Here is a 12,261-nt window from a genome sequence, read left to right as displayed (position 1 = left end):
CACTTCAGGAAAATGATAGCCAATTTCCCTCAGAAGGACGGAATTCAAATCTCATACAATAGAATCTTGAGGTGGCATTGAGAAGTTTCTTTAATGTTTGTGCAACAACTTACATATCTCTCTATTTCCTTTGTAAAGGGGGAAGAGTCCTGCACAAGCTGAACTTTCCTATCTAAACAAAGCAAAATGGTTAGAAATGTATGGCGTAGACATGCATGTAGTTAAGGTAAGATGTGGAGAAGAATCTCAGTAACTAAATGACCTCAGTAGAGCTGCTGTTAAAAACTTAGTAACAAGATTTTGATAGTACATTTTGTGTTCTGTTAAGACTGTTAGTTCCTTGAGGATAGAAATTTAATATTACATAAGGGTTGAATCTCTCTCAGTGCATAGCACATTGCTAGCTACTTTAAAAATGTTTTTTTATATTGAATTTAAACATTAAACCTGTATACTGATTGTCACTTCTTTTGTTTATAGGGAAGAGATGGCTGTGAATATGCTCTTGGTCTAACACCAACAGGGATATTAATCTTTGAAGGAGCTAACAAAATAGGCTTATTCTTTTGGTAATTTAGCTTGTCTAATATTTTAATTTTAAATGTGTTCTATTTTATGATAGACTGGTATGGTAGATGATAACAACATTGAAAGTTAGCATAGCATAGTGAACTGAAGACTGACCTGGAAATTAGGTATATATGGGCTCAAGTAGGACATAGCATATAAGATCTTGATTTCTATTGCTGAAGGGAATTGTCATATTTGGAAGTATGCCAAAGTAAAAAAATCACACCCTCCCCCCCAAAAAAGAGAGAGATAAAATATTGAGGTGATTTTTACAAAACTCAGGTTCATTTTTAGAAAACTCATATCTTCACATCCCTCATGCTTGCCTCCCACAAATTCTGGATGGACCTATTTAAATTGATTCATGTTAACAAAACATTACCAGAAAGTTGACCATAAGATATTAACTTTTTTGCCCAAGTCTCTCTAGAAACTATAAGGCATGATTATCTTGTGATTATCATTGACAAAGTGATCCTTAAGTTATTGGATAAAGTTTCACCTAAACTAAGAGTTTTAAACAACGAAATGGTAACCACTGTTTGATATATTCTTTGATATATTGCATACTTGTATTTATGATTCTACTGTAAAAAAATTTTTTTTGTGACTAGGCCAAAAATCACTAAAATGGATTTTAAAAAGAGCAAATTAACCCTTGTTGTCGTAGAAGATGATGATCAGGTAATTTCATTGCTCATTTTTCTACTCTATAGCCACCCTTCACTAACATCAGCTGTGCAAAACTAATGGGAAACTCCCATTTTACGTTTAAGGGACGAGAGCAGGAGCACACGTTTGTTTTCCGATTAGATAGCTCCCGGACCTGCAAGCACCTCTGGAAATGTGCTGTTGAGCATCATGCATTCTTCCGATTAAGGACACCAGCAAATAATAAAACCAACAGATCGGACTTCATAAGACTAGGATCCCGATTTAGGTTCAGGTAACTAACCATTTGTCTAAGTTAAGAGACTGTTCTCTAGAATGGTTTGTCTGACTCTTCCTGACTCATTTGGAGCTTTCTTGGCAAAGATATAGGAATATAAGAATATAGGTCATTTCCTTCTCCAGCTCATTTTACAGATGAGGAAACTAAGGCAAACAGGGTTAATTAAGCAACTTGCCTATGCTCACACAGATAGTAATTGTCCAAGGCCAGATCTGAACTCAGGTTTTCCTTGACTCTAGGCTTGACCCTCTATCCACTTTGCCACCTAGCTGCTCCAAAAGATGAGGCAGGTTTATCCATAAGAAAAGCAAATATTCCCAGGCAGCAATAATAGTATTGCAGTGACCCAAGGAAAGGAAGCAGTGCCTTAGTGAGACTACATCCAGAATATTGTCTACTTCTGATGACTTTGGGCAATTCTGCCTTATTTAATCTAATTCATGCAGAAGTAAAGACACCATCCATTAATGTCACTGATCTTGTTTGAAAAATGAAATACAAACAACACCATTCTAGAAAGGACATTGAGTCATTTCAAAGGATGGTGACCGGGTTGATGAGGAAGCTGCATTGGTTGAAGGTGTAGATAATATTTAGCTTGAGGAGAAGACTTAGGGAGTACTCTCTTCAAATAGCAGAAAAGAAATGACATTTTTTCCCTATATCTCAGATTGCAAAACTTGGAGATTTGGTTGGGAATTATGGAGAAGCAGTTTTAATATAAAGAATTGTTTTAATACAAATAACAAGATTTCCTTTCAATCAGAGCTGATAGGATTATATTGTTTCTGAAACTTTGAAAGTTGGTTTTTGGTTGTTTTTTGCAAGGCATTGGGGTTAAGTGACATGTCCAAGATCACGCAGTTAGGTAATTATTAACTGTCTGAGGCTGAATTAGCTGCCCCTGGAGGTAGTAAGTTGGGAATGTTAAGGATGACATTCTGGTCAGATATAATGATGAGGGCCCCTTCCAGTTTGAAGTCTGTGGTTCTGTTAGAATATCATATTTAATCATAAAACTTGTCACCGAGGAATGCAATCATACCTCTTCCCATGTAATACATCTTGAAAATTTCTTTCAAATCATGGAAACTTACCCATTTGAGGGGCAGCTAGGTGGCGCAGTGAATAGAACACCAGCCCTGGAGTCAGGAGTACCTGAGTTCAAATCCAGCCACAGACACTTAATAATTACCTAGCTGTGTGGCCTTGGGCAAGCCACTTAACCCCATTTGCCTTGCAAAAACTTAAAAAAAAAAAGAAAGAAACTTAACCATTTGAAAACTTAGTGACAGTATGAGGAAACCACTGTAGACCTCTTTTTAAAAAACCTAGGCATTTTCTACTTTTTTTAAGAGGTGGTTGAAAATGTAAAAAATAGGCAAATTTTCTTTAAGGAAAAAATACATTTTTTTAAACAAATATCTGATCGCTTCTAAAATGCTGAAACATTTATAGGGAGGTTTTAAAGAAACTCACTCATATATCTGCATGCAATTTGAGGAAAAAAAATAAATGAATGACATATGAAGGGGTATGTGTGTGAGGAGAGGTGTCCTACATGATGCAAAGAAAGATTTATGTCTTTGTAGTTGCTCTATTCCTTTCTGACCTCTGCCATCTTGGGCAAGTTACTCAACCTCTCTGGACTTCCTTATCCTCATCCATAAAATGAAATAAATAACCCCTAAGGTCATTCCCAACTTTAAAATCTACAATCCAATATCATCATCATCATCATTATTATTATCATCATTATTTTTATTATTTCTTTTAGGAAAAGAACATGTAAATGGATCAGATGCTATTTTTTTAAAGAAATTTAGTCATTCCTAAAGTTATATCTGTACATTCAGATAATGTAGCTGTAACCAAATACTACCATTTACCTAATGGTATCTCTCTGAATTTTAATGCCTTGGAGGAAATTGTCAACTTCTAAAACTTTCTCGTCACTAATCAAACTTGTTACATCATAAAAATTGATATAGGGTCAGCATTTTATCTCATATGATAACAGATTGATCCATTGGCTAAATTTACGATTCACTTGAATTCTTGAACTTCATGATTGACTTGAAACAATGATCTCATTTAATCTAATAAAACTCGTTTCATATGTATTCTTTCGCAGATATATTCTAATAAAGTTGTTTTTTTTTTAAAAAAAAACTTTATTTTCTAGTGGGAGAACAGAGTATCAAGCCACTCATGGGGCCCGGTTAAGAAGGACCAGTACATTTGAAAGAAGACCTAGTAAACGATATCCATCAAGGAGACATTCAACTTTTAAAGGTTGTATGTTTTGCACTGTGTCACAAATAATATATTTTTCTTTAACATATCAAACGCTATTATAATGCACTTTTTTATTTTTAGACAGGTTACTTTCATCCTAGAGAAGAAACGAATTTAATTGATGTTTGCCATGCTACTATTTCCTTTTGTTCTTTCTCTTTTATGTTTTTTTGTACTCTCAACCAACTTTGTCTGTCACTACCTTATCCTTCTCCACCCTTTTATGAATACTCAATGGGGTCTTACAAATGTCATGGGAAAAAGAGACATTTTAATGGTAAGAGTGAAGTAACTATCTCACCTAGAATAAGCTTATCTTTTGCAAAACCAACATTCCCTGCTATTGTACCATGAGAATTATAGTAGGAGGGGGAAACAAGGGACAGTGAAGAGATTAGACTCAATTAAGCAAAAAGCTAGCAACATGATTTTTCAAATGTGAGTGTTAAATCTATGGATAGACATTCATATTAAGACTTTAGTAATTGTCAGTTGACTTGTGATGACCCTTCATAATCTGTACTGGCACAGTCCTCCTTCTCCAAGGGTCAATTTGAGTCCTTTGACTTTCAAAGTCAGGATGTATTGTCGATGTGGCTCAGCACCACCATCAAAGTAAGTTATGTTTAATTGGCATCATAGACCTCATAGGGCCTTATATAACTTTTGATCCCTTCCCAACAGAAAAAAACTATTCCCCCCCCCCTTTTTTTTGCAAGGCAGTGGGGTTAAGTGGCTTGCTCAAGGCCACACAGTTAGGTAATTATTAGGTGTCTGAGGCCTGATTTGAACTCAGGTATTCCTGACTCCAGGGCCGGTGCTCTATCCACTTGCACCACCTAGCCACCCCAAGCTATACCATTATAACTCTTAATAATCAGTCTCACAGGCCCTTCTACCAGCTTATAATAATCAAATGAGGAAGGTTTTCTTTTCCTTTGATGGTAAAGTGGTCTTACTACAGCTTTTTTATGATCTACAGGAAAAGTCTCATGCCAGGTACCCTTGTAAAACATATCCATTAAGAAGAAGGAAGATCAGCCACTCTCTAGCAGCAAAATACCTTAAAAAGAAGGGGATATGATTGAGATAGGAATGATGTGAGAATAATGGGCTGATACAATAGAAGAACATTATTAAGCTTGTGTGATTCATGGTGAAATTGGTGTTACAGATTTCATAATTGTTATAGATTAATAACTTGTATAGTGATAAATTGTATTAATCTCACTGTAAGCTATCCAGTATTAAAGGGCAGGAAGCCATAAATCAAGCCCAGGAAAGTAGCAAAGAAAATAAAGAACCAGTTGCTGGTAGGTGGTGGTCTTACCCTAAGTTAGTGAAGAAAACCTTTGTAAAGACTAACAGACTGCCTTCTGTGGGGGGGGGGGGGGGTAGGGGAAAAATTGTAAAATTCAAATAAATATAAATATTTTTCCCTTTTCATCAGCTTGTCTTAATTCAATCAACTCTGTACATATCTAATTAACCTTTGCTTTCTCCTGTTACCCTCCCTAGCTGCCATCCTATTTCTTTTCTTTCTCTCCTTTATTTTATGGACAGATTTCTTGAGCTAGGTCTCACTGGCTGCTTCCGTTTCTTCATTACCCTGTGAGGTGCTCTACCATCTGGCTTCACTCCTATCATTTGGCTGAAAATTCCTTTTAACAACTCCAAATACTGCTTTTCTTTAAACTTAATCTTTTTTTTAATGTCTCTGCTATACTTAATACTGTTAACCAGCTTTTCTTTTAGAATGTAGGTGGAAAAAAAAAGGAAAAGAGAGCTAGTATTGAATCTTGGAAAGTTGTGGATTTAATAAGTTTCCTTTTTTAAAAACTGGCAATAGAAGAGAGGGAAAATCCATGCATGTAGTCCTCATAAAAGGAAGGTTGAAAGAAATAGTAAGAAGTGGTCCCATCTATGTACTATGAGAAATTTGAAGGGGGAAAGAAAATTTTTACTCTGGTGGCGAGTGGAATTATAGAATATTTCATGGTACATCTGAGTTGGACCTTGATGAAAAAAGTGGAGAAATTTAACAAATGCCAATTGAGATAACTAGAGCATGTCTAATCTAGGTATAAGCAAAGAATCAATCATTCAACAGAACATTTATTAAATAGCTACTAAGCATGAGGTACACAGAAGACAGGAAAGAACAGAATACGAAGAAGAAGTGAAGAGTAGTGGTCAGCTCAAATGTGAAAAGGAGTCCTACCGAGTCTACCTCAACACTGACTTTCACTTTTGACCCTTTCTCTCCATTCACACAGAAGTTACTGCTAGCCCAGGCCTTTATCACCTTTCATATAGACTGCTCTCATAGCTCCCTCAATGGTTCCCTTCTTTCATTCTCCCCCCTCTCTAGGCCGACCTCCATAAGGCTGCCAAATTGATATTCTGAAAAACAAATCTTACCTTTTAATTCAGAAATCTTCCGTGGTTCTCTTTTATTTTTAGGGTTAAATACAAAATACTCAGACTCACTTTTTAAGTTCTTCATTCACAATCTGCTTCCTACCAATCTTTTTAGACTTGTTTCATGTTGTTCCAGTTAAACTGGGCTGCTAGCTAATCCCGCTTCAGAATATTCCATCTCTTCCCTCCATGCTTTTTTGGATAAGTGGCTGCCTAGGTTTGGAATCTTCTCCCTTTTCAGTACTACCTTGTAGAATCACTCATTCCCCTACCCCCACCCCAAGGTTTCTCTTGATACTCTCTTGATATTGCTTTGTATATATGGGGTGTCCCATTGAGCCTTGATGATAGAGTCATTTGCATTTGTTGGTATTTCTAGCACTTCATTAACTTTCACATAATAAAGTTTTAAATTAGGTCATATGGCAAGCCGACACAGACAGGTTGAAGACAAATCGCAGTTTATGAATTTATGCTTTGTTCAGAAGGCAACAAAAAGTTGCAAAAGCATTTTTAAGTAGAATTGCTAGAGAGAACAAAAACTTAGAAGCAAAAAGATGAGGGTAAGAAGACTTGTAAACTGCTTCCTGAGGACAGGGACCTTTTCTTATAATTTGGTAGCTCACGCTGCACCTGAGTAGATAGGAGATACTGAGATATTTTTTTGTATCTTTTCTAGGACCTAACATAACACTGTGGTATATAATTCTTAACAAATGATTGTTGAATAAATGATTCTTGGTATGTGATGAAAAGTATAGGAGAACTTATGGGCAATAGAAGAGAGGAGAAGAAAGACAAGGAAAATAGACAATAAAAAGTAGAGGAGGTAACCATCTAGGAGAAGACTGTAGTAAGTGTTGGGAGTTGATGAGAACTAGAGACTTTATTTACTACTAAAATAAGGGAATGCCTTTTCAGGAGGAATGATTGCCCTGTGCTAGTTGTTTCTCACTTCCCTAACCCCTTTCCCCGCCTCTGTTGACATTCCATATTTCTTGTTCCATCTGTGGAATGGTGGATAAAACACTGAATGAAGCATTTGATTATATTGCCTCTGAGAATGAAGAGCCTCTCAGAGTTTGAGGTGATAAAGACATGATAAAGCCATGGTGAAGAGGTTACTTTTTTAGATTAGAAAAAGATTCTTGTAAAGATGTACTTCAAATACAAAATTAGTTCATTCAACCTGTCTCTTTCCAATCTGTCTTGAGGAAGCTTGTAAAATTGTGATTTCAGTTTCTGGTATATTGGCTTAACATTTTTTGTTTGTTTTTTTAAGCAAACAACCCAGTGAAAGCAGCCCAGCTATGGTAAGTATTACCCAGAGCTTCATTTTACTGCTCTTTATTATTTCCTAATACATCTAAAGTATGGATATGAATCCTAGATGTAATTCTTATTTTTCCTTTTCTGTTTCCTGAATCCTGAATGACCATTTTTTGGGGATGTTGGAGAGGGGATTCCTATTCAGGCATGGGTTGGTTGCAATGAGATGTTAGATTCCTTCCAACTCTCACCTGCTCTGATTCTGCTGGAAAGAATATTGAATTTGGAGTTCTGACATTTAATTTCTGACATGTGAACTTAGACAAATCACTAATGATTTGAGACCAAGTGTTTTCATTTACACAATGTGGGAAAAAATGCTGGCAGTGCTATCTCACCAAGTTATTGCCAGAAAACAACTTTGTAAAGTATTAAATTAAATGTGAACTGCTGCTATCATCATGCCTGTGGCTCTCAGTAGAAAATTGTTTTTGGACAATAATATGCTGGAAATTATTAGTCAAGAGCATTTGGTTTCTGAAACCTTTCACAGTCATTCACCAAAATTCAATTTGATTCAACCAATGTCCATTAAGTATTTATTAAGTATAAAGCAGTATATTAGACCCCAGAAAAATAAAAATAGATTTAACATAAACCTTGTTTTCAAAAAATGAAGTAAAAAGAGAAGAAAAGTGATCCACAGCAACTACTTACAGAATCTTAGAGGAAAAAAATAATTTTAGTCACAAAACTTACATGATTGACTAGAAGAATAAAGCAAAAGATAAATGAAATAAAGCCTACCACTCCTATACATGTTCTCTCTCATACACACACACACACACACACACACACACACACACACACACACACACACAATATGTCAGGGTCTCAGATTTAAACAGTTTTTTTTTTTTTACCTGCAGAATACATACTATTTATTCCTTGCTTTCTGGACTGTCATTAACTACAAATCTTTATGGATCATGTATCTCCCTCCCCTTGCATATCTTTATCTTACTGTAAAATAGTATTTGTTACATTAAAAAATCCCCTAATCCATTTTTCATATTGTGGAGCTGTGCAGTGATGTGGAGATGACTTGAAGCTACTCAAAGGAAAGAGAATTCTATTAAGTCTCCCACAAGCCTAAGCCTTATGCCAAGTTAATCATACAAGTTTCATTTTTTTCAGACCTTCTTATCTGACTTCATGAATTTTCATTGATTTTTGCTTTGTACACTGGCAAGAATAAAACAATATTCAGTTTGAAAGGGAGAAATGAAATAAAATGGGAGTTCATGTGGAAAAAAATTTATAAGAGAACAAACTAACTTAGAACTGAAGGCTAAAAACCTTAACCAAGTAGTAGACTCCCTGAAAAATGAACAGAACAATCAGAACTTAGTGATTCTATGATACAAAAGAAATATTAGAACAAAGTCAAAACTTTCTGTCTTCTAATTAAAAAACAAATGACTTGGAAAACAGGGTCAGGAGAGATAATTTAAGAATGATTGGACTCCCTGAAAATCAAGACCAAACAAAAACTTGAATACTATATTTCAAGAATCATAAAAGAAAATTACCCAGATATGCTCGAATCAGAGAGCAAGGTGAAAATAGAAAGAATTTAGCAATCATCTACTCAAAGAAACTTCAAACTGAAACCATCCAGGAACATTATAGCTAAAACCCAGAGATTCCAAGTCAAAGAAAAATACTACAGATTTTTAAGTTATTTTTAAGGACCTTTGCATCATGTAATAATAATAATATATTAAGGGCAGCTAGGTAGTGCAGCAGATAGAGCATTGGTCTTGGGAGTCAGGACAATGTGAGTTCGACTCTGGCCTCAGACATTTGATTTTTACTAGCTGTGTCACTTTGGGCAAGTCATTTGCCCTGACTGCCTCACATCCATCTCCAGTCATCCTGAACCATATCTGGCCATTAGACCCAGATGTCTCTGGAGGAGAAAGAAAGGCTGGTAACTTAGCATGGTATCCCTTCACTCAAATTCAATTCATGTGCTTGTCATGGCATCACCCCCCTGATGTCATGACCCTTCCTTGAAAAAGGACGAACATTATTATTAATAATATACTGGAAAGTGCCTTGTAAAATACAAAATGCTGCCTGGCCACTATGTAATACCATTCAACACATGTATCCAACACAAACTCCATGGCTTTTTAGCTCTGCCATGCTAATAAATAAGAGCGAATGATGGATAGAAAAAGAATCAGGAAATGTTAATGTTACAAAAACTTAAGGAAAAGACAGTCTGTCTAGTATGAGGGGAGTTATATTACAAAGAGACGAATGTATTGTGGCCCCAAATGACTGAAGATTTTTCTTTTTGAATATGAAACTGAGCAGGTAACATCAGTATTGATACTAATTAATGTGAAGTTACTTTCATTTCTGTAATATATTATCTGTTCTTTATTTTAGCTCCAAAAATAATCCAGAAGTTCACAATTACCAGGTAAGAGCAAATTATTTAAAAACTTTTCCAGTATGATGAGTCATTTAATCCTAAATATTATAAGTGATAGTGACAGGAAACTTTAGCCAAGCACAAATTGTTGAGAGTGTTCTTTTTGAGGTTGTTTTGTTCAGGCATGCTGTTGTCATGCTCATGGGGGATGCCCCTTCTCTCAGAGGTTGAAGGAATAATAAGTAATATTATTGGGTCCAAATTAATGTGAATAAGCTTTTCTGACTTTTCCACTATTTTATCAATCTTATATTAAAGTAAAAGATTTGTCTGTAGTAGGTGTTTGATGAATGTTGAATTTCATTAAGTTGATTTGAATAAAATGGGCAAACCTACCCAAGACTTCATTAGTCTTCTGATCTAGAATATTCCTTACATTAACAACTTAAGGTGCTATTATCATCATGACTTTAAATGCCACAAATTTTAGAATTGTGCCTTTAGAAACTGAATACTTGTCATGATATTTCACTCACAGGCTTTTGCCCATATCTTAGTCTTAGCAAAAGATTTTTCCTCTTTGATCCTTCCGTTATTGTCTTGGGTATCCCTAAAGTCTTAGTGTAGTTTTAAGAATAAACCTTAATATATTTGTGCAAACACAATCTCACCAAGTGAGTTCCGTGGGTGAGTTAGGATGAGTTGAGGTGACTGGATGGAATCTGCATCGTTCTTTAGGACCACAGACAAAGCTGGAAGAGACCTTGCAGGTCATCTTATCTAACCCCTTCCCTAGAGAAGGAGAAGCAGGTTATTCCTCCTAGAGATTAAGTTTCTTGCCCCCCCCCCACTATACTGGTCAATAATTAATGATTGATTAGTGGAATGAGAACCCAGATCTCTTGGCTCATAAATAGCTTTACCCCAACTACTTCCTAATTATTTTATTTTATATTTAGAAGTATTTTGTTGCAGTGACTACACTGATAGAAATCCCACTTGCAGGATCCAGAGATGAAATATAAATGATGCCAGTCTCTCAGTAGTGAATCACAGGAGAAATGAATAAACATGGGGGTTTGAGCTGAGGAACCTTTTCATTTTACAGGCTTACCTTTTTTAATAGGTTTTCTTTTTGAGCTTGAGAAGGCTAGCTGTTCTGAAAAGGTTGTAGAATTTGTAGAATGTGGGTACAATTCTGCTTTGGATACATTGGCTGTATGTGCACATCAATCTCTGAGTCTGTTTTCTCATCTATACAGTGGAGATAATGATAATATTTGTAGTCCCTAACTCACAAGGTTGTAAGAAATGGGAAGGGACAGGACTTTGACCTTTAAATTACTATGTAAATTTCTGAAATTGTTACTGTTTTGTTTTTTTAAGTAGTGAATTGAGAGTTTAAATGAGTTTCCTAGGAGGGACTGAACCTGGAAACATCCAGATTGGAATGTGAGCTTTTTCTAGGTTTAACCACATTTTTGATTCATTAGGTATTCAAGAATAATCATTACTTGGTCTTTGGCATTCAAAAGTGCCACAGACCCCCTTTTTATTAAAATGTTAGCATTATTAATAAAATTACTAAGGAAAAATAATTGTTCCCCAATAGTTTTTTTGGGGGGGAGGTTTTTGCTTATACAGCATCCTACTAAACTATAAGGGCAGCTAAATGGTTCAGTGGGTGGATAGAGCATTCAACCTGGAGTCAGAACCCATTTTCCTGATTTCAAATCTGATCTCAGACACTTAATAGCTGTGAGACCCTGGACAAGTCACTTAACTGTATTTGCCTCAGTTTCCTCATTTGTAAAATGAACTGGAGGAGGAAATGGCAAACCACTCCAGGATCTTTGCCAAGAAAACCCCCAGTGGGGTCACAGAATCAAACACAACTGAAAACAACTGAACAACAATACTACCAAGCCCTAAAAGCTTTAGAGGGTGACCCCAACAGAAAACCACTTTGCTAAATTCAGAAAGGTCCATCTCCAGAGGTTTGGCCTCCAGGGGGACATTTTGACTATAGCATCACCTCCTCAATGATGTGCTGTGGTGCATACCTAACTCTCTTCTCTCCAGCCCATCCTCTCTCTCACAGCTACCAGATAGCTATTCCAAAAGAACAGGTACAACCATCTCCCTTCCCTGCTCAAGAAACATCTAGGGCCTCCTTGTTGCTTTGAATTAAAGCCCTTCATAATCTGACTTTAGCTTTCTTCCAGGCTAGTTGCATTCCCCCGCCAGGAGCTTTGTGGTCTAACCAAACAGGCCTCTTCATTCTTTCCTGCCCAGTCTCTTTGTC

At 36.1% G+C, this 12,261-nt stretch overlaps 1 protein-coding gene across 1 annotated transcript in view; it reads left to right on the top strand.

Moving 5' to 3' along the window:
* Positions 1-12,261, top strand: part of LOC141498924 (band 4.1-like protein 4B) — a 159,597-nt gene that overhangs the window by 42,993 nt on the left and 104,343 nt on the right. The window contains 7 exon segments of the mRNA XM_074201961.1: positions 139-226; positions 481-569; positions 1,185-1,254; positions 1,347-1,516; positions 3,708-3,817; positions 7,524-7,554; positions 9,971-10,004. Of these exon segments, the coding sequence (XP_074058062.1) occupies positions 139-226; positions 481-569; positions 1,185-1,254; positions 1,347-1,516; positions 3,708-3,817; positions 7,524-7,554; positions 9,971-10,004 (592 nt within the window).

Source organism: Macrotis lagotis, chromosome X, assembly GCF_037893015.1.
Source record: "Macrotis lagotis isolate mMagLag1 chromosome X, bilby.v1.9.chrom.fasta, whole genome shotgun sequence".
NCBI classification, from domain to species: Eukaryota; Metazoa; Chordata; class Mammalia; order Peramelemorphia; family Peramelidae; genus Macrotis; species Macrotis lagotis.
This window is presented reverse-complemented; position numbering and strand designations above follow the sequence as displayed.